Genomic DNA, 21,937 nt, shown 5'->3' with positions numbered 1-21,937 from the left:
GGGACGACGTGGAGTGACATCAGCAAAAGAGGAGCAAAAATCCCTGTTTGTCACAAAAATCACAGCTCGCTTAACGCCGGAGGGAAAGTACCCACTTGAAACAGTACCCGGCTGCCAAAACGCAATTTTCTGAGTCAGCTGCGAGCGAGCCTGCGGCGGCGAACACAGCAGATGTGTCCAGATGCTGCAGAAAGAGGGAGCATGAATTATTCAGGGCTGGGGCTTCGCTTTGGTGCTCACCGAAGCGGTGACCTCTGGCAGGAGCCTTTCCTTTGCTGTTTGCTGCGAGGTCCCAGGCTGCCTGCACGTCCTGGTGCTGTCCCTGTCTGGGGGCAGGACCCTAAACTCCTCCTTGTTGAACCCCACGAGGTTCCTAGAAGCCCACCTGGCCACCCTGTGGGTGGGTAATTTGGGAAATCCCTCTGGATTTCCAAAATTAAATCATGTTTGTGCTGGGTAACACCCAGGGCTCGAGGCTGAGCTTGCAGGCTCCATGCAGTCTTGAAGAGTCAGGAACTGGATGCCCCAAAAAGCTAACCATCAGAGGCAGGGATAGCTCCGTGCTAATTGCACCAATTAATTACCCCCACCACCATCCCAGCAGCCAGGTGGAATGAGATCAGAAGCTTCCCATGGCCGGGGAAGCTCCCGTGGGCATCTTGCAGGTTGTTCCCATTCCTGGGGACATGACACCCGTGGCTGCAGCACCCTAACCCCAAAGCCTGCCTGGAAAAACAAAAAAAAGGCAAAAAACCTTTGCAAGAAACCCCCCAAAAAAGATGGCCAAAGTGCTCTTTGATGCTTCCTGCTTCCCACAGCGCGACGGGAGGCGGTCGATCTCCTCTCGCTTGGTTTTTGCATTAGCTGGTCGTGTCCTGTCTAGACTGGGAGGCTCTGAGGATTAAGACACGGATGGAGCCGAGCACAATTCGGCGTGGCTGCACATCTGGCTCATCAAAAGGGAGCTGCCCGCAGCCTCGGGGACTTAGGTGGAAGAGGAGACGCGGTCCCCAGCACCGCCAAAGCCTCCTGGAAGGAGCTGCGGAGCGGCGAGATTGCTTTTACCAGGAGAGGGGAAATGAAATTGGCTCCCAGGTGCTTACCCAGCCCCCTGCAGCTCCCTGTTTCTGCTAGCACCTCGCTGCTTTGATAGCTAATTACCGCTTTCAGACCACACCAGCCTCACCGGGAGGGCAACCCCAATGATGCTTTCTCCAGCTGGCAGCCAGGGATGTGGCGAAAACCCCAAATCCCCCAAGATTTTCCTTGCTTTTAGGGTGGGATCCGGGCTGCTTCCATCCCTTCTCTTTGCTCCCCGTTGGGTGCCGGCCCCATCCCGGCATCTCCGCCGTCGCCCTTGCTTTGGGGTGAATATTTCTGGTTATCCCGTGGCCGTCGAGTTCCCAGGGCCCCTCCGCCGTGGGCTGTGGCAGGATCCCAAGCTCGTGGGCACCGCGCTGCGCTTCCAGCCAGCTGCATTTTCCCTGCCCTAGTGGGCAGGCGGCCAGCTCTCAGCTGCGCGCTGCATTTTCTCAGGCGCTTTTGTTGTTTGGTTTGGGGTGGGGGGGGGGGAAGAAAGAAGAAAAAAAAAAAGGGGGGAGGAAAAATAAATAAATAAAGCCCGCTCAACGTATCTCATCTGCCATTAACCCTTCCTGGAGCTGCTCCTTCAGGAAAAAAAAACCTTGTGATTTAATTTCTCGTGGACCTGCGTGCAGGGAGCGTGTCCTCGCAGGGGTCCTGTGCACAGGTCACTTGTTTCAGATGGATTAAGAATGGATGAAGAAGTAGGTACCTTCCTAATTCTGCCCCCATTCACCTCCCTGCTCCTTTTTTTTTTTCTTTTTTGGCCTCCTTCTTGGGGCACGGGCTCTCCCAGGGCTCTGACTCACGGGCACTGATCAAACCCTCATGGGATTTCACCGTGTTGCTGCCCCCGTGCTCAAGGTTTTACCCTGCACTGGAAGGAGGGAGGGGAATATCCGCAGCATTTCAGCCCCGTTTGCACGCCTCAGCTCGGCCTTGACGTCTCACCCCGATGCTTGAGGCTTCCCAGTACTCATCCTACAGCTTCTCCCCAACAAACGGCAGCCTGGCCGCGGTGAAAAAAGCAGAGCAGAAGGAGCAGCAGCGGCTCAGGGGATGAGCGACCGCCCCTGCTGCGAGCTGAAGGCTCTCGGTGAGGCTGAGCGGGGCGTGGGAAAGGGCCAGCACTCGGCTCCTGCCCCGTGGGCTGCGTTTGGCAGCAGTGGCCTCTCCCTCCCAGCCCGGGCACGCTCGTCCTCAGCCAAAAAATAGGGTCGTGGAGTGCTTTTTCTTTTCATTTTTTTTTTATCATCCAGGACTTGGTTTCTTTTATCTGCGTCCCCGCTTGCTGCGAGGTGCAGGGGTCGGCTCCCTCCTTGCTCCATCCTCTGAGCTCGGGGTTGATGCTGTGCATCCCGGCTGGGATCAATCCCCAGCGCTCCCCGGGCTTTTAAGCGGCTCGCCGAGTGCCAGCCAGGGCCGGGCATTAATGTTTAATGGAGAGCTGAGTGTCTCTGCCTGCTAAGTCTGCAGGGCTGATGCTTTCCCAGCTGGGAAGAAGGGGACTCTCCTTCCTCCTTCGCCTCAGCTTGCTCCTGCCCCACAGCGTGCGGCTGCTCCTGCTCCTCTCCACCCCCAAAAACATCTCAGTGCCGTATCAGGCCAGCAATGCCTCTCACCCTGCTGCTTCCAGCTTTGCGTGGACGTTTGCTGAGCTCAGGGAGGAAAAACACAGCACCACGCAACCCCCAGAGGTTTGTTTGGAGGCTGGGAGCTGCCCCAAAGCTCGGCGAGGCACCGGGAAGCCCAAACCAGGGGACAGCACCGGGGCAGCCCCCAATTCCTGCTGCCTTCACCTCTCCTATGGCCAGAAACCAGAGGGGAAACCCTAATGACCAGGTACTTCCTTGCTATTGTGCCCGGCACACGCCTGCTTCCTTCCCTGCTCACACCCTGGATGAGCTGCAAGCCCCGCAGCGTGCCGGGGAGCTCGCCGGTGGCCGAGAAATAGGGGCAAGGAGGGAGGTGTGGGGCTGTCCTTGCATCTCTGAAGGCACCCTAAGCCCCGAGTGCTGTGTTTTGGGATCTGCAGGCAGCACTGCCACCTAAGGGCAGCCAAGCAGGCCACCAGACTACACCCTGCTGAGCCCTACACCCTCCAAAGGGGCCAGGATTTGATGGTTCAGCTTCTTTTGACTCCGGTTGCTTGGCCTTGGCTTTGACTTTGCGGTCTACGGGGCGCTTTGGCAAGCGACGAGCGAGGTCGGGGTTGAGTTGAGCTCGAGCTGTGGGGCAGATCTGCTCTGGTTCCTTCCGTGTATGTCCTTAACCCACCCAAAAACCTAATTGCCTCGTTTGGGATGTGGAGGTGGCCTGCATTGGGGCGGCAACATGGGGTCATTGAGCCCCTTCCTCCCACCCTACAGTCCCTATAAATAGATGCAGCCTTTCCCTCGGTGTTCCCACCCATATTTTGTCCACTCAGCATGACAGAGCTCCTTTTAAATCACCAGATTTCACACCTACACCCCCTGATTACACATCTCAGGGACGTTTGGGGTCAATCCCACTGCGTTTCTCTCCAACGTCTGCTGACTTTGCCCAGCGAGGGCAACAATCGTGGCTGCAGATTCATACCTGGGGATGGCACATCTCAGCCCCTGGCCCTATCCAGCCCACCTGGAGTGGGGCTGGGAACCCACTGACCCCATCTAACTTCGCACCAGCCTCATTCCTAACTTCGTTTTCCTGCAGCCACCTCCTTGTGGGAGCCCTAGCCTATCCCTTCGCCATCCTGCCTCTTTAAATTCGCTCCAAACTTCCCTGACCCTGGTTTTCCTGAGCCACAAACAGCAAGTTATTTTAGGATCTGACACTGTTCAGCTTTTATTTCAGTGTAAACAATACCAGAGATGGAGTGGTCTTGGCACAAAGGAGCGGCTTGAGAGCAGTTAAGTGCCTGCTGACTTCCCCCCCCCCTCCCCTCCTCTTTCCCCCCTGCCTTTTTTTCCCTCTTTCCCTTTGGAGATGAGCTAGTTCAGGTGCTAATGAGCCTGCTCGAGAGCCCAGAGCCACTGACAAGCAGGAATTTGCTCCTAGAAGAAAGAAACAAGCAGAGACCACTGCAGATTTCTACCAACCCATCAGGGTCCCCTTGCTGCGATTCCCATGGCCTTTGGGACAGGGAGCTGAAGCCGTGGGCAGTTGGTTGTAACACGCCCATTTTTAGGGCAAAAGTGGCAAAAGATGTCTGAAATGGGGCGAACCCATTGACAACAGATAATTTTGCACCCTAAAAGTGCCTGTTTCTGTCCCTTGACTCTCCGGAGAATTAGGATTGCTGAGCTCAGGTGGAAACATCCACCTCGTAGACTCCTCAAAGCATGCTGAGATGAATCCCATCCATCTCAGGTCTTCTCCCCAGGCTTTTGAGGTGTTTGAGGTGAGGTGGAACCATTTCTCATCATTTCATTTACATCAGACAAGGACCAACCCCTACTTTCTTCCATACCTTTCTTTGCTTGCCGTACTCAGCTCTTCATCACGTTGTGTTACCAGCAGCATTGCAGGGCCAGAGCGAGCACCAAGAGCAGATTTCAAGCCCGTTTAGGTGCCAAGAAAAAGATTAAAGCAGGGATACAGAGGGCTTTGGAAACCAGAAAGCAAGAGAAAAAGTCTTAAGGGATCTGCATGATTAGGAAGCCAAGCTTCTGGCTTCAGGGGCCTGATGCCATGAATATCCAAGGCTTGCAATGCTGGATCAGCATTTTTGTTAGAATTTGGGAATTTAGGATTTTATTTTTTTTTTAATTTTATATTGGCTCTGGACATTTTGAAGGGCTGGAAGATCCAGGACATCTCTTGGCTTTGTAATTGCAAACCCGTATCACTGTCATTTTGGGAGAGCCCCCAGCAGAGCTGGCAGAGGATGCAACTGGGTTTACAGGCGAAGAACCCTCCTCTCCTGCTGCAAATAACAAAACCATCCACCAGCAGAAAAAGAAGGTGCGTGTGCAGCTTTCGAAAAAGCCCGACGAGCAAAATCTTCCAGCCCTTCTTGACTGGTTCCCAGCAGGCGCCCAGTGCAAGGCTGTCCAGCCCCTGCTGGAGATAAATATAGAGCTGGAGGGTTGGGGAAAATCCTGCCCTTTCCTGGCCAAGGTCCCACTGGGTTCACTGAGCTAGGGCTGGGATTTGAGCTGGGAGGGGAGGAAGAAATGTCAAGTTTGAGAGTTGTTTTATTTTTTTTTTTTTTGATGTTTTATTAGAGCAGAAGGCGTTGCCCAGCCCTCCCAGCAGAGCCTGGCACGCCGTATTCGCGCCTCTCAGCCCTTCCCAGGGCTGCCTCCTGGCCCAGGTACCCCGAAGGAGAAAGCCATTTCAAACAATTCTTCATTTTCTAATTGGGTTTTATCGCTGCGAGGCCCCGCGCGCATCAGGTCAGCCCCATTAGGTTAATGGGCGCCGAGGAATTTTTCGGCTGACTGAGTGACCGTGGAAAAAATGAGCGCGGCGGACGGTATCAGCATCAGATCAGAAAGCAAAACCACGCAAAGCCTTCGGAAAGAAAAACAGCTGATGGGCTTGGAGCAAAGTGACCGGTGAAGCAGCACGGCCTGAGCACAAGGGAAGGAGGGAAGGAGGGAAGGAGGGAGGAATTTGGGGCATCAGCCAGCCGGGAGGAAAGTCACAGTCGGATTTGCCCGTGCTGATGTTTCCCAGAAGGGTCCTGGGCTGGGCAGTGTTGGGGTTTGCCCTGCTGCACCCTGTGTCCTCAGAGCCTCCGTTATATGCACGTGTAGATGCAGGTGCCCCACACGTGGGGCTCAACCCAGGCAAAGTGATGGGGGCAGAACCCCAAAATCTGTGCGGGGGCAAGCTGGGGGACGAGGGAGGAAATCAGTGACCTGCGTGTCAAATTATTTAGGGCTGCTTTTCCCATCATGGCTCTTTTCCCCCACAATCACCACACCTCCCCTTGTATTTCACGTTGTTTTTTCCCCAACATTGGACGCGGGCCACGTGTTTATACCCCCTAAGCTCAGCTTTGTGAAGCGTGCTAAAAGCCAGGGCAGATTGAAGCTCTCTCATTTCCCGGACCCCGATGCCTGTTTGTTTACTGCTTTGCCTTGCTTTATATTTCCAATTAAAACGAAGCCTGAGTGAAGAGAAAGCTTTCTAAAACCTTGAAAGCCTCCAAGTGAATATGCTCATGAAGCAGGAAGGAGCCGTGAAGCTGTCGATTGCGGTGAACTTTCCGTGACACCACTCGGCGTTTGTTTCCAGACTGATTTTTATTTATGAATGCAGTAGCATTTATTACTGATTTTATCTGCAAAGATAACACTTCTTCCCTAGATGGCTTCTGTGCTTTGCTTATAATTGCTGCCTGCTTCTCCAGCACGCTGCCTGCATTATTTAGTGCGCTGCATTGTCCGAGCTCCAGCGAAGGTGATTTATTATTTGGACCGGAGGGTTACACCTGATTTGGGGATACAGGAGCACGTGAAAATGCCCCGTGGGTGCCCTGACCACATCCTGGCTCCCCGCAGGAAGGCTGAGAACATCTCATAGAGGACCAAACTTCTGCCTTTTGCTGATGGAGGTAGTGTGGTGACGGTTTCTGTCCTCTCCAAGCTAGAAGTGGTTTTAAAAGGGACACTTGGCCACAGCTCCTGAAAAGAAAATAATAATTAAAAAAAAAAATACACTTTTTAGCGTGAGGGCACTCAAACGCTGGGGGCTGTGGAGTCTCTGCCCTTGGAGCTACTCAAAACCCAACAGGACACAGCCCTGAGCTGCCCCTGCCCGGAGCAGGAGGTTGGCCTAGACCATCCCCAAAGGTCCGTCCACACCCCAAATCTTCTGGGAAATACCAGACCTCAGAGCACGCTGAGGAGCAGAGGCACCCTGGCAATCCCAGCAGGCAAAACTGGAGCACCAGTTCCCTGGTAGCATCCCCTCCAAGGTGGGAAGGGGCACGGCCCCACTGGAGTCCCACCCTTTGTATCTGTTTATTAGGGTGCCAAACAGCATCTCACCTACAAGATTTCCTCACGCTGCCCATGACCAAGTCCTCTCCTGGCCAAGGCAGCTGGTGCTTGCCTTGAGAGTAAGCTGGGGTCGAGTGGCTCATGGCATTTGCTATTTTTTATCTGGGAAAATCATTCCCCGAAGCTCGCGTACCCTCCGTGCAGGCTCAACCTTGACAGAAAGCCTTGACGCTGGTTAATTATTTTGGCTGGCTGGCCCTAACAGCTCGAATTGCTCTCCAATGAGTCATGATGGAGCCTTTCAAATACCCACTTGAAATCCATAAAAATCCATGATGAGCCTTTTTTTTGCTAGCTGATGGTTGCTTCTGGCAATTAGTGGTCGGGTCAAAACCTGCTCACAGGCCACCTCCTTATCTGCCAGGGGGTTGTCTCCGAAATTCTTGGTGGAGAAGACTTTTTCCTGGAGGACTGTCCAGTGTATTTTTAGAAGTCATTACATTATTTTTTTTCTAATGTCTCAGTCCCAATGTCTGTATTCCCGTGGCTTCTCCTCCTTCCCAAACTTCCACTGGCGCAGGGATGCTCATGGTTGTATCAGTGGGGTGAAAATATTTGCTGTAAGAAGTGCTGGAAATGGGGAAGTGAGGCATAAATCAGTTTTTCCCGTTGCTGCAGGAGTGATCCCTGTGAAGTTCCCAGCTTTCTCTGGAGCTTTTGGAAGTGGAAAGCTGGAGCAGGCTGGCTTCTCTCATCTGCTCCTGGTAATTCCTGCATCGCTGTGGCCGGTGCCATACACATTTGCTGCCAAGCCCTATTTCATCTCACGGGCGAAGGACTCCACGACACAAATAAGGGGGCACCGGGTACTGGATCTGACGCAGAACCCCTTCAGCAGACTTGTTAGGGCATGGTTTACGTAGGTGATTAGAGATTAGAATTTAATTAGGAATTAAAATACGACAAATCCCATTCCTGTAAGGAAGGAGCTCGCCGAAGGCACATACGGAGGCTCAGCTCCGAGCGGCAAGTGGTGGTAAAAATTCAGCGTGCTCTTCTTCCTTGGAATTCATTTCCATCCATCCTCAGCCTCGGTTTTGATTCATGCGTTTTGATTCCAAGTTGGAATGAATTTCAAAAAAAAAAAATCACGAAAGTGCATCCTGAGGATTTTCAGCCAAAACACCGCCATCCACCCCCCCAAAAAGCGATCCGAGGAGAAGGAATCGAAGCACCTTGACCTTCTCCCCCTCCACTTCAAATTCCCTTATCCCCTCTGAAGGTTTCTCATGGTTTCTGGCTGCGGACGACGCCTTGGCAGGCTCCCGTTTGATCGAGTGGCACGTTGCAGCTGGAGGATGTCAGAAGATTTCTCAGCTGGTCCTAAGCCAAGCGGGAAGAGATGCGCCGGGCAGGAGGCTCGGGATTTTGGTCTGGGTGCTGCTGCCATCTGTGGTGAGCACGAGGAGACGGGCACAGCCTCGAGGGTGCTAATGTAATCTGGCTCTCCTGGGTGCTGGGGACAGGCTTGCAGAGCTTTGTGAGCTGTGTCTGGGGGAGGAAGAGGAGGGAGAGGGGATGCTGCACAGGGAGAGTGCTTGGGATCGTTCCCATCCCGTGAGGGAGCATCAGGGGAGAGAGAATTTGCTCCAGTCCTTAGATGCTGGAGGATGTTTTGCTCCTGAGTCAGGGCACGAGGAATGCCAAAGCCCAAAAATATTCCTCGCAGGGCGATCGTGACAGATGCTGCTGAGGGCCGAGCTCCTCGCTACGCTCTGCTACCCCACTAAACCCAGCCCCGCTGCTGCTCCACGTTACAAACAACCCCCGAAGGAGCCCGAGCTTCAGTGCACAAGGTTCAAGCACCAGCAGCCGTGCCGGGAGCTGCTCGGTGCTGCAATATCCAGGGGGGAGAGAGCTGCTGGCCCACGGCCAGATGGGGGGCGTCCACGTGGAAACGTTTCTCCCTAGAAATAAGACCCGGGAGAGCGCAACGTGGAGATGAACTGCTGGCAAAACCCGGGGGGACGTGAAACCCAGCAGGATTTGGGGCTGCTTTAAGGACCTTCAGCTCCTCCTCGGGACGGTCCCAGCAGGGACAGGGATGGGGATGACCCCAACCCCAAAGCACTCGCAAGGAGAAGCTGCCAGCCCCACATTTCTCAGCACGAAGACCGCGCTCAAGCATCGTCGCGCTGCTTTCAGCCCACGCCAGCCCTTGCCTTTTGGCACGAGCCACGCTCCCCGCTCCCTGCCAAACCAGTACAGATGTTTTAACACCCACCGGAGCCCAGATAATTACTAACAGAGCCCAGAGGCTGGTCGGGGCTGGTTGGTTTTTTTTTATTTATTTTTTCATTGCGTGAACTTTCAGCCGCTCTCGAGCGAGGCACCTCCCACTTGCTGACATTGCTCTCAAAGACGTTTTTTGTGGGCCGTGTTGCTGATGTTCATTTTATTAGGGGAAAAACCGAGAAGCCCCAACCAGGACGAGGATCCTCACCCCGTGCCCGTTGATGTGATGATGACCAAAGAGCGAAACAAGTGCAGGGAAGACGAGTGGAGTGGCTGGGAAAATGTTTTGATGGGAAAGGAGAGCCGGTTTCTATCCAGTGGCTTTCCAACCACGGCATGACGAAGCTTAGCTCATTTTCAAATGGTTTTGGGAAGCGTTTTCTGTGGGATGAAACCATGAAATCATCTGGTGGGCACTGGCCAGGGGATGCTGAAGGTTCTCCCTAGATCCTCCAGGATCACCTGCTCCAACCACCCCCTACCACCAATGTCACCACCAAGCCCTGTCCCCAAGCACCACGTCCAACCTCTCCTTGAACACCCCCAGGGACGGGGACTCCCCCACCTCCCTGGGCAACCCGTCCCAAGGCCTGACCGCTCTTGCTGAGCAGAAATGTCTCCTCGTTGCCAACCTGAGCCTCCCCTGGCACAACTCGAGGCCGTTCCCTCTGCTCCTGGCCCTGGTTATCTGCAAGAAGCTGATAACCGGTTGGGTGGAAGATGGGTGGCACGAGCCCACCGACCATGGCTCCGCCGTGAAATTCCTCACTCACACACCCAGCGAGGAAGATTTCCATCCCGCATTTTGCTTCCAGTTGCTGTGGAGACCGATTTAAATGAAACTCTGGCGCTTGGAAAGGGAATATGATTCGAAGTCATTTGCGATGCAAGGTCCCATGCTAATAGCATTAGCATCTTATTTGATTATGGTGATGTGTGGGGAATAAATTTTAAGTCTTTTTTCCCAATCGTTACATCTTAAAAAGAAGAGGGAGAGGGAAACGTGCAGGTTTTAGCTGCTACTGAAGCCTTTTTTTGCGATTGAGCTCGTGATTTCTTTATGCATGAAGCTTGGCAGGTCACGGGCATCTCTAACCCGATGGCAAGGCGAGCTGCTCCCAGGAAGGGACCTTTTCTTTCTCTGCCTCCACTGAGCACTGTTAATAGACTGCAAAATGGGCTGGGCTCGGGTTTTTAATGAGGGATAGAGAAATCCAGGATGGCTTTTGTGGCACTTTGCTTTTTTTTCTTTGCTGGAGCATCGGTGTCGCAGAGCTCGCGTTGTGCAGTCCTCCCATTGCTTGCGGAGATTTTGTTCCCTGCGTTTGACCCTCAACATCTCAGGGATGGATCCGCCTTTAGGATTTCTTTAGCTGAGCCTGGCACGTAGATAGGGCACGTCTGTAGCCCTTAAATGAGACAAATGCCCCACAACACCTTTGCGGAGGCGCTGGTTCTGAAATTGAAGGCTGCGTCGATGAGAAAGGGAGTCTGGGGTCTTCCACGGTGACTTCCAGGGAGAGCTGAGCATCCAGCAGGGGAAAAACGAGGAAAATAGTGATGTTATTTTGAGTCTCTGTCCCTACAGGCATGTTTTCTGGGGATGAACCATCCCCTGCTCACACTGACCCCGCTCTCTGGTTTAGGGACACCGTATTGCAGCCATGGAGAAAAAAAATGGGGCCAAACTCCTGCATTTTGGTCCCATGCGTGCTTGCAAAATTCCCAAGGGAAGAGGAGAAATTCGGGGGTCACCTTCCCTTCCCCATCACTTCTTTGCTGGGTGATGGTAAAGCAGCCCCGTAACAGCGCTGCTGTTTTATGGACTCCCCAAGCAAGCGGGGAGTTATAAGGTTTCTCCCCCAAGGTAAGGAGAGCTGGAAATAAATCACTTCTGCAAAGAGCCGGGGATGGCAGCTCTTCTGTAATACCAAGTGCAAATATTTGGGCCTCCTGTGCTCTCCCTTGAATCGAAATGGCACTAAAGCATGCATAAGTAAAGCAGGTTCATGTTTTTCTCATAGCAAAAAGTTTTTTCTCTGCTCTCCCGGAACATTAAAGACCTGAGCTTTCCATAAAAAGGGCTTTAATGTTTCAAACCTGTCCTTCGTCCCCAGCTTTAGGTCGCTGTCCCCAGGCAGAGCTCTCTGCCAAGGGTGTCCCAGGTGGGATGCTCAAGGTCGCACGGACACCAGGGCTGCGGGCACCTCGCATCCCTTTGCTTTGCCCTCCGAATATCGACATGAAAGGATTCGCTCTTTCAAGGGTGGCCTGTTCCCCAGGGTTTTGGGGGATTTTTTATTTTTTTTTGGCTACAGCCACAACCACCGCTCGGCTGCTTTTGTCGCTCTCCCTCCTGCCCCTTTGTCCTTCAGAGAATCGATTCCTGTTCAGATAGCTGGGATGTGTAACGCGTTGAGGTCAGGGTGATCTGGCTTGGTTCCTTTCCCTCTCCTCTCTCTCCTTTTCTCCCCAGCACTGGGATTTTTCCCCCTGTTCCCATGCCCATTCAAAGCAAATGCAGAAGAAATCGCTTGCATTCACCCCATTTTTTAGTGTTTTTGTGCAAAAATGCAAGCAGGGCTCTGGCACTAATGGCTATTTATTTCCACTGATCTTTGCCTCCCTGCCTCTCCCATCACCTCTTTCTAGGGTAATTCTTCCCATCCTGTGCTGCATGTGCAAGTAATTGGGGTTTTTTCGCTGTTGGCAGTAGAGAAAAACCTAAGGGGAGCAGCCTAGGCCAAAAATCATTCAGAAGGCTGAAACTGGGAAAGAGAAATCGTGCCCTTAGCAGCTGAACCCTGTCTGCGAAGCGGAGATGCTCCTTTCCCTCAGCCAGTCGGTTTCTCGAAAGCAAATGGAAATAAACAACAGAAATCAAATGGAAAAGAACAGCCCAGACGACCAAAAGCACCTCATTGTACTCCTTTGGGCTCCTCTGCAGTGGAGGATGTAGCTGCGGTCAGCCCCACTTAGCCCCATCCTTAGTTTTGGGGAGCTCTGCTGCCACGATTTGGGCAGCGCTGATCACTACGGTCCCTGCACCCTCTCCTGCAGCTCCTCGAGAGGGCAAATCACCCAAACCAGACGCCCTTCCCCACCCACCCGCTGGAGAAAACCTTTAGCCGGTGCCTCTGCACGTGTCCTCAGCCCGACGATGCCTTTTTTCGAATGCCATCCGGCTCCGAGAGCTGGGGAAATAAACATTCCCCGCGCTCATCCTCGCAGCATCCCAGGGCGTCCTGGCAATGACTCATCCCCGGGACGTGTTGTTTGCTCTGTCCCTGCCAGGAGAAGCACGCGGAGGGCTTGTTTTGGTAGGGTTGTTTGTCTTCTTCTTTGTTTTTTTTCTTTATTATTTTTTTTTCTAGCAGTGAGCTGGCAGCAAGAGTGGAGGCGCAGGCGGATCCCCATGGGGGTTTTGTCCCCCTTTTTTTATTTTTATTTATTTTTATTTTTTTTTTCCTAATGGAGCTGCTCCAAATACTGGGGGGAAGCGTAGCGCACGAGGACGCCTCCGCGCTCTCCTAGGGATTATTTCTAGCGGGTTCCTCTATTCCCTCCCCAAATGACAAAATAATCCTCGGCCACCAGTTGTGGCTGGCAAGGATTCAGCAGCACGGTCCGAAGTTTCGTGGTTTGCCATCGTGGAGGGGTGGCACAGCCCAAGCGTGGTCCCCAGACGAAATGATGGCTCGCAGATAGCAAGCGATGGAGCACAGGCTCCAGGGCATGGCACAGCATCACCTGGAGAGGCGTTTTGGGGTTTTACTTGCAGGGCAGCTCGGGGGAAACCTTTATTTGCAAGGGTGCTTGGGCTGGTTCTCCATGGGCAGCGTGGGGTGTGTATCACAGCCAATTTCGGGCAAAAATCAGGAAATCTGGTGCCTTGCTGCAACCACTGATGGGAGCACAGGAATATTAAAAAAAAATTTCCAAAAATCGCCACCTCCTTGGCTGCACCTTTCCCCCTCCGTGGGTTACCGGGGTTGTAGCCACAGCCTCTGCCTTCGGGGGGGGAAGCCAACATTGCTGCCAAAGTGGAAAAAATCAAAAACAAAAATAAAAAAAGCTGTTCTGAGCAACAATTTCCGAAAGAGGCTGAGTAATTCTTGCACTCAGATAAGCGCAGGAACATCGTGTGAAGGGATGTGCACATAGCACTAGCCGGCTGCTGGAAGCGAGGGACTTCAGAGCTGTCAGCAGTGAGGGAAATACCGCTTTGGGGGATCGAAAACATTCAGAAAAAAATTCCTGGCTCCCAGCCTAGTCAGGGCTGCTGCTGGCCGTGCTTGTAGCTGCAGATTTCTTCTTCGGGGACGGAGTCCCGATGAGGATTTCTTTTCCCCTTGCTGCGACGTGTGGCCAAAAAGGCACATTTTAACCCGGACCAGAGAGCACCACGCCTTCAGCTGACCGAAACCAACCTGGTTTTGCTTCTGGTCCTCATCTCAAGGATCAGGACAACATCTGCAGCACGAGCCCGACGAGGTCTTTGCATGCAAGCCGTGCTGTCGACATCGGGTTTTAGGTTGTGGGCGTCCAACGCCGCCTCTTGCAGAGCGTGAGAGCCAAATTCCCCAACCTCGGAGGAGCTCCGGCCAGGAAACATGGGGTTAAGATGACACTTCCCATATGGCCCCGCTCCACAACCTTAACTCTGCCCCTCTGGGAACAGCCATAGGAGCTGGAACAAGACCTCATCCCTCCTTGGCTATACTCGATGCATTCCCTCGACATAAACTCAAGATCTCAACGTAAAGCCAAGGGATTTGGGAGGTTTCATCCTCCCAAATAAAAAAAAAAAAAAAAAAAAAAAAAAACGAGGGCCGTGGGCTTATCCTTGGCTGCGAGGCAGATGGTGGTGATGGATGGGGAAATATCTTTTTTTTTGGGGTCCTGCCCAGAGTGAGCTGAGCATCTTTGGTGAGAACAATGCCCGGAGGCATCCAGATGAGACCCCCAAAGGATGTTTGCCAAGTGCCCAGCGTGGACGCACCATCGGGGTGTGATCCAGGCGTGCATGATTCCCTTTCTTCTCTAGTGAAAAAAAAAATAGAAGAAAAAAAAAAAAAACATTAAAAATAAAAAATAAAAAAGCAATCTCAGAAGTCCCCTCCTGCAGCAGCAGGATTTATCTTCCCAGCCCCTGCAATCCCCTCCCGGGCCCGCGAGGCCATCCATCTCTCACCTGCTATTAGGGAGTTCATCTCCCGGCCCTAATGGACTCCGTGAGCCCTGGATTCACTCCCGCTGCTGCTCTCGGGCTTCGGGTGGCTGCGGGAAGCGGGCTGGGAATTCATTTTGAAAATCGATGTGGCCGTCGATAGAGCTGGCTTCCCCTGGGGAAGCAGAGGTGCTTTCGCTGGGCTTTGCTTTCTTGTTCCCCTTCATCCCCCGCTTCGTTTTACGCTGTCGGGCTGATGGAGATCACCACCACGTAATTAATTTTTCTTTCAGTGGCTGCCGTGCTCTCCGGTTTCCCCAAATTGAGGTTAATTTGGGAATATTTCCCCTGGCGGTGCAGGATTCGTGGGGCTCCTCCACGCGTTGTGATTTGGGGGATGCCGGGCGCTGTCTGCTCCGTGCAACCCCAACTCTTCCCTTGGGATGTGTTGGCACAAGGAAATCAATGCAATTTCTTACTCCTGGGCATATTTTGGCTTGCTGAGGCTTTCCTGTGCCATGGGGAGAGCAGAGCCTGCAGAGGACTGCTCAGGGAAGAAGGGCCCCAACCTGGCACTGCTCTTGGTTGTCCCCAGCTGGGGACATGGCACCTTCCTTGGAAGGGTCTTGGCCAAAACCCGATGTCATGGGCGATTCCTGACCATGATTCAGGAGACAGCGGGACCATGGGGCTGTTCCCAAGAGGCATTTTGGGTGCAGACACCCTATTTTGGAGAGCAACAGGGCTGTGGGCTCCTCCACCATGCCGGTGGATCTCAAAGTACTCGATTTAAGGCTCAGACCTGGGACTCCCAGAGCTCTCAGGGCTCCTTTTCCAACGGGGATGTGTCTTCACTGCTATGGGATAAATATTTAATAAGAATAAGGGTCAAGGCAGCATTTTGTCCAAGGACACCGAGACGGCCATTTACGCCCATGAAAAGCACCGAGGGACCTTTAATGCCCATGCAAAGAAGACAGAAGTTGAGGTTTTAAGCTCTCATCCCCCACCATTAATGTCAATGTTGCGTATCGATCCTCCCCGTGTTTAGCACAAAGCGAACAATAGAGCCGAGCCCCGCTCTTTGGCTTTTATTAATGTACTTTTTCTGTGTCGGGTGAAGTTTGCAGCATCACTGGGAAAAAAAAAATAAAAATGGAGCGGCGGTGAGCGAGCAGCAGACGGATCGATTTGGTATCTTGACACGAGGCAGGAGTCAGTGAAAAATCACCCCGTGCACAGCGGCTCCTCGTCTGAGCCACGACAGCCTCTTCGTAGGGAGAAGATCAGGGATTTGAGAGAAGGAATGGAAAAAAAAAAGGGGTTGGGAACCTGGAAACTCCCCCTCATCCTTGTGTTGGTTCCCTTATGGGTTTCTGAGGTTGAATTCGAGCAGCAGCTGGAGATCCCACGATCTCCAGGGAAAACCTGGGAGTGGTTCTTAGATCACTGATTGCCAAAAATAATAGATTAATCTGGGGAAAGACGGCCTTTTTGTTAGGATTTGGGATTATTTTATTTTATTTTATTTTACATTTTTGCGTCAGCACCAAATAAATGTAAATCAGAGCTCTAGGAAGGGTGACCTCAGTGCCACACGAGTGTTTTGCACACCAGGAGTGCACACAGGATGGACACCACTGCAGCCGGGGGTGGATCAGCTTTCCCAAAATATTCCACACCCTGGGGACTTGGGGGGTTTCATGTTTAATGGGGTTTACAGCTTGGCTGTAAAAAAACATTCCTGGTTCAAATTCCAGGAGTTTGCCAAGGGTCTGGAGTAGCTGGGCAGCTATTCCTGACCTCTGGGATATTCTCGATTGAAACCTATTTAATATTTTTAAATGTACTTCTCCTTAATCAAGGCGAGAGGGCACTGGGAGCTGGGTCTGCCTCCTTTTTTACTGGCAGAAAATGTCAGGAATTCTTTCAGAGTCACAGAATTAATAGGGAATTGGGGAACAGGGGAATGTTTTCCAGCTCTGCTCTCACGGGGTCCATCCAAACTCCTGCCCTGTGCCTCAGTTTACCCGACTGTAGAAGAATGGCAGTGATGTCCTTACACACAGGGATGGAGATGACTTGAATTACACCTTTAAAGCCTCCCACGGGAGGTCTCTAAGGAAAAACAGCAGCAGAAACCATGGCACAAAAGCTCTTTTCTTCCTTTCCCTTTTTAACCAGGTTTTAACAACCCACAGTTGCTGGCCTGGCATCCCCCAGACATCCCTGCAAGCCACAAAGGATATGATAAAACATGATTAAAAAGATAAAACTTAACAAAATCTGATAAAACATTGATCGGCCACCTAGTGCTAAAATATTGATCTACCACCGATCGTTGCTTTTGCTCCAAGCGGAGGAGCCTCCTGCTGCATCCCCAAGAGCTATAAATAAATTCTGTGAAACTTCCCAAAGCATTTGAGTAGGAAACCCATCCAGAACTCCTTTTGTGGGGTCGCTCACACCGGTGCGTTTCTTTTTTTCCCTGCAGATACCCTGAGGAGCATCGCCTCCATGAACCACGCGCCGCGGTCCTCGCCGGCGGAGCTCAGCGGCGCCAACCACCACCTCCTGCGCGAGCGCAAGTCCTCGGCGCCCTCCCACTCCAGCCAGCCCACCCTCTTCACCTTCGACTCGCCCGCCGGCCACCTCCAGAGCACCCTGTCCGCCAGTGCCCCCCAGGACTACCTGTTCCTCCACCAGTGCATGAGCAGAAAGTCGGAAAACGCCAGGTACTGCAGGGAGCAGAAGGCGCGGGGAGCCACGGTTGGGGTTGGCCAACTCAACCCAACTTGGAGGAGGGCGCCTTGCTTGGGGTGGCCCTGCTTGAGCCTCTGGAGACCACCAGATGGTCTCCAGAAGTCCCTTCCGACCTCAACCCCGTGTCATTCTGTGATTTTTTTCGGTTGTGAGGACTTTTGGCTGACGGGAGCAGCGAGGAGGGATGGAGGAGAAGCCCAGCTGGCGGGGCGTGAGCGCAGAGCCTGGGCTGCTGCCTCCGCTGGGTTTTCCTGCCGCAGCTGCCTCTCCCTACCAAAAAAAAAAAAAAAATCAACAAGAACAAAAAAAGAAAGGGTCAGATAATTAACTTCAGATGGCGTTAATGGAGCAGTGTTTTAAAAAAAGCTCTCTGATGCTCCAGCTGTGATGATACCTAAAAGCCGCCCTCCTAGAGCCTGAGCGCAGGGAGGATGAGGAGGAAGAAGAGCAGGAGCAGGAGGAGAAGGACGAGAAGGAAGGAGAAGTTTCTGATGCTTTGGTGGGCAAAGAAACTGGCTGGCAGCAGCTTCTGCAACTGGGCCAGAAATAATCTCCCCGATCGATGCACCGTTCAGGGGGCCAGGCTGCAGCACTGCTGGGAATCCCTCCCCACCCAGCTCTGCAGCTCTCACTTTACTCATCCATAAAATGAGGGTAATAGTAGCTAATTGGCAGCTGATGCTGAATTATTAACCCGTGAGGGGCTGCAAATCCTCGGCCGAACGGGCTGAATGTCTCACAGGCAAACCCAGCTCCAAAGGCGGCGGGGATTCATCGGCGTTATCACAGCATGGAATTTATTTTTATTTTTTTTCCCCAAATAAGCCCTATTTCTGAGCGCCACCTCGTGCTGGCTCCATGAAACAGAGCCAGCAGCCCTGCCCAGCGGTGTAAACCAACATCTCCTGGCTTCTCCCACCGAGCTGACTCTTCCCCAGGGATCTGCAGCTTGAAATCCCCCTGTAACCATTGCGTTTTCTTTCCCCAGCTTGGTGATGGATCCGTGGCAGGGCTCCCAACATGTGGGGGGTGTTTATATGGGGCTGGTTGAGCTCTTTTTGGGCTGCAAGCACACGATCCCAAAAACCTGCCCCAGCCCAAGGGCTGCTCCCGACTGCTGCGGCTGCATTTGCTCGTCGTTGCAGAAATCACAGTGGCCAGTTTGGGGTGAAAACCATCTCATCTGCTGGTTTGGGAGCAGAAAGCCAAGCCAGGGGGAGATGTGGTCTGCAAAAAGTCACGCCGGAGGAAGGCAGCAGCAGCAGGGGGGGGATGAAACGGGAGGCTGAGGATGAAACGCGCTTTGCCAGAGGGCTCAGAGGGGCTCGGCAGCTAATGAGCACTCAGCCTCCATCCCTGGGCATGAGCACAATGCAAATCAAAAGATTGTTAGCCAGGCGGGGAGGTAATGGCCACACCACCCGGCTCCCCACCGAGGAACCGAGCGTAAGTCTGACTTCAGCCCTGAGATTTATTCCTCTCCACTTGCAATCGGGGCTGCAAAACCCCAGTTCCCAGCTGGAAGCTGCTGGGAGTGTAATTGGCCTCCACGGGGCTTGCAGCACCCCGTGTGGGGCTCCAGGATGGGGCTGCAGCGTCCCCGTCCTGCCATCCACGCGTCCCCGTAGCCGAGTGAGCGATTAAATAGAGCCACAATGAAAGGAAGAGAAAAACAAAACACATCCCTGCCCATCGCTGGCTTCCTACAGCTCTGAGCGCCGACGGAAGGAAATTGTCTCAGCTTCGGTAACAAACAGCCCCCTGCCCCATCCCCGAAACAGGAGGTGCACCTCGGGCAGCACGACGGGTTCCTGGGGGTGCCTTGATCCTATAAAGCTGCTTTTAGGGGCTGCCCCCAGCCGGAGCAGAGCAAAGGGACCCAGTCAGAGCTTTGCAGTGAGCACTTTTCCCTCCAGCTCTCCCTTAAGAGGCTTTCTCCATCCTTCCGAGCAGAGGCTTTATGGCCCTGCAAGAGAGCAAGGTCACGGTGTGAGCTTTGTTGGGAAGAGGTTGACTTCACGTGAGCATCTTGAAGGTGTTTCAGGACAAAATGGGTTGTTGGGGACATTGGGACGAGCCGGAGATGTTCTCATCATGTTGGGGTTGGCCAATGTAGCTTGGGAGGGTGGCAAGGACGGGGAGCAGAGCTCGCTGCACCCCAGGAGCCTCTCCCCAAACCTCAGCTCCTTTCTCCCCTTTTCCTCCTCAGGAGCGCCAGCTTCTCGCAGGCCACCAGGTCGTCCTTCTTCATGCGCAGCGACACGGCCGTCCAGAAGCTCTCGCAGGGCAACGGGCACTGCGTGAACGGGGTGGGCGCGCAGCTCCACGGCTTCTACAGCCTGCCGAAACCCAGCCGCCACAACTCGGAGTTCAGGGACAGCGCGTACGACCTCCCGCGGGCTTTCGGCTCCTACTCCCACCCCAAGTCGAGCCTCACCAGCTCCGAGACGGACAACGAGGACGTCTACACCTACAAGACCCCCAGCAACGCCCTGTGCAAGGAGTTCGGGGAGCTCTCCACGGACTCCTACGACGTCCCTGCCACCCCGCTCTCCGTTTACCAGATCCCCAGGACGTTTACGCTGGACAAGAACCACAACGCTCTGGCCGTGGCCGCCAGCGACTCGCCCGCCGCGCCACCTCCCCGGCCCCCAAAACCCGGGCAGACAGAGCCACGGTGGGGCAGCCCACCCCAGAGACCCCAGCCCGGGGAAAGCTTAGGGCTGGCCCCCATGGCAGCCACCATTCCCCGGAGAAACACACTGCCAGCCGTGGAGAACAGCAGGCTGCACCGAGGTGAATTTGGGGATTTGGGGCTTGGGAGCAGTGGGGGGCGGAATTTCTCCCTGACAGCCTTGGGCAGGGAGGTCCAACTGGGTTGTGTTAGAGACAGGGGAGATGCTTGCAAAAGCCAACGTGGGGTTGAACACAAAAAAGCTCTTTTGCAGTGAGGATCCAGCCCTGCTTTTATTTTGTAATGGGCTCACTGCTTTTATTATGCGTCCCCAGGGCCCTGCATCCCCAAGGGGCTCAGCTGGCTCTTGGCTGCGTTGTGCCTCAAAATAAAACCCCAAACTTGCCTTCCAGTGCAGTCTCCTTCCCCAGGGCTTGCCATTTCTACCTTGCTTTTGGTTTAGTTTATAACCAGGGCTGTCAGAACTCACTTCAGCCTGGAGCTAACTCTTCATTTTGCTCACCAGGCTGGGAAGTAATTTTGCACATCTCCAGCTCCCAACACCCCCAGTAAGGCAGAGGCACCCTTCTCGTTGACTCATGGATGAGTTTGCCCTTTCTAAGTCCTGCAGGACTGTTCCTAGCCCTGCAGAGAACAGAGGACTCTTGGAAAGAGACATTTTTCTCCCTATCACCTAATCTAACCCAGTTCATACAATTCTTGCTTTCCCAAGCAGAGGAATTTTAGTTTAGAATTTAGTTTAATTTAGTTCTAAATTAACTTAGAAAGAGCAGTTGGAGAGAAAACAATCTACAGATGATACACACATCCCTGAAATGACTTATCCATCTCCTCCTACCTAAATACCAACATTTAGGTTGGAGATCGAAGAGAAGCTCAGCTACAGACCAACCTAAAAGCTTCTCACCCCGTCTTCACCCCCTCCTCCCCCAGTAGGAGACTGATAGCCCTTTATCTGCCAAGCGGGCCGTAATGAAGCTCTCCCTTAACCCAGTTTTGTCACCCTGATCTACCTTACCTGACGTCTTCACCCTGGCGTTTTGCAGCACTTTGACAGAACCAGGTTAGGTGCAGTTGCACTGCTGCTTTGGAGAGGCGTTAACGGGGAGGGAGCACCACAGGGTGTCAGAGGAGCTGTGATGGGCTTCGAGCCGCGTCATCCTACCAGCATCACCATCAGCAGGAATACAAAATGCCTTCCCAGAACCTACATTTTGCTTTGGGGAGCCCCATTTGTTAGTGGATGCTCTGGGACACGTGCTTTTGTGTTGTTGTGTTGCAGCTTCTTCTTGCGAGACGTACGACTACCCCCAGCACGGGGGCGGCAGCGCCGTGCAGTCGGTGGAGTCCATGCACGACGGGTACAACTCCTACCTGGTGAGTTGGCCTTACAGGTTCGGAGAGGAGTCGGTTCCAGGCAGGACCTCAGGGTCTCGTCCTACAGAGCTGACTCCAGCAGGGTTGTGTCACTGATTTCCTGCAGGACAGAGCTGGAGGGACAAACACCCAACCCAGTGCAACTTTGCTTTGGGTGCTTCCACAGAGTTTCTTGGAGGTTTGACCCCAAAAAAACGGCCCCAGAGGCTTCTTCCTAAAAGCTATCGAGCTGCATTTTGACATGTTGCCAGAACAGCCTCTCTCGTGCACTTTCTAAGACTTCCTGAACTGGAAATGACTTTACAGTGGCCTTTCATATTACATTTTAGTGCAATGGCCAGAGCCCAGAGAAAATTGACTTTCCACGTTAAGCGTGCTTCTGCAGATCACTCTGATCATGAGAAGAGACACCCATTTGGGTGACTAAAACCTTTCCCTGCCCTCAGGGTCTTGAAAACATGGTAGGTAGACACACTCAGTGCTACCCGATGGCCAAGCAGGGGACAGACGGTCCCTTCCATCCGTGCTGAGATGTTAAGGCTGGTTTGGTGATGATGATGAGATGCAGAGGGGCTTATTCATAGAATCAGGTTGAAAAGGACTTTAAAGATCATCTAG

The 21,937-nt window shown here is 53.2% G+C and overlaps 1 protein-coding gene and 2 long non-coding RNA genes across 5 annotated transcripts in view; 1 reads left to right on the top strand and 2 right to left on the bottom strand.

The window, feature by feature from the left end:
- Nucleotides 1–21,937, top strand: part of GAB2 (GRB2 associated binding protein 2) — a 75,601-nt gene that overhangs the window by 42,331 nt on the left and 11,333 nt on the right. For all 3 annotated transcript variants that reach the window (XR_014690748.1, XM_084512588.1, XM_084512587.1), the window contains exons 3-5: nucleotides 16,979–17,219; nucleotides 19,457–20,043; nucleotides 21,225–21,319. Coding sequence is in view for 2 of the 3 variants with exons in the window: in XM_084512588.1 (XP_084368714.1) it covers nucleotides 16,979–17,219; nucleotides 19,457–20,043; nucleotides 21,225–21,319 (923 nt within the window). In the remaining variant the exon portion in view is untranslated. The remainder of the gene's footprint in view (nucleotides 1–16,978; nucleotides 17,220–19,456; nucleotides 20,044–21,224; nucleotides 21,320–21,937) is intronic.
- Nucleotides 6,302–8,572, bottom strand: LOC311433470. Its single transcript, XR_014690765.1, has 2 exons — nucleotides 7,068–8,572; nucleotides 6,302–6,701 (listed from the first exon to the last, which is right to left on the bottom strand). It is a non-coding gene; the product is annotated as an uncharacterized lncRNA (long non-coding RNA).
- LOC311433475 lies at nucleotides 15,947–17,500 on the bottom strand. The gene is made up of 2 exons (XR_014690767.1): nucleotides 17,176–17,500; nucleotides 15,947–16,713 (listed from the first exon to the last, which is right to left on the bottom strand). It is a non-coding gene; the product is annotated as an uncharacterized lncRNA (long non-coding RNA).

The sequence above is a fragment of the Aythya ferina genome (genome assembly GCF_964211825.1).
Source record: "Aythya ferina genome assembly, chromosome: 1".
Classification (NCBI taxonomy): domain Eukaryota; kingdom Metazoa; phylum Chordata; class Aves; order Anseriformes; family Anatidae; genus Aythya; species Aythya ferina.
This window is presented reverse-complemented; position numbering and strand designations above follow the sequence as displayed.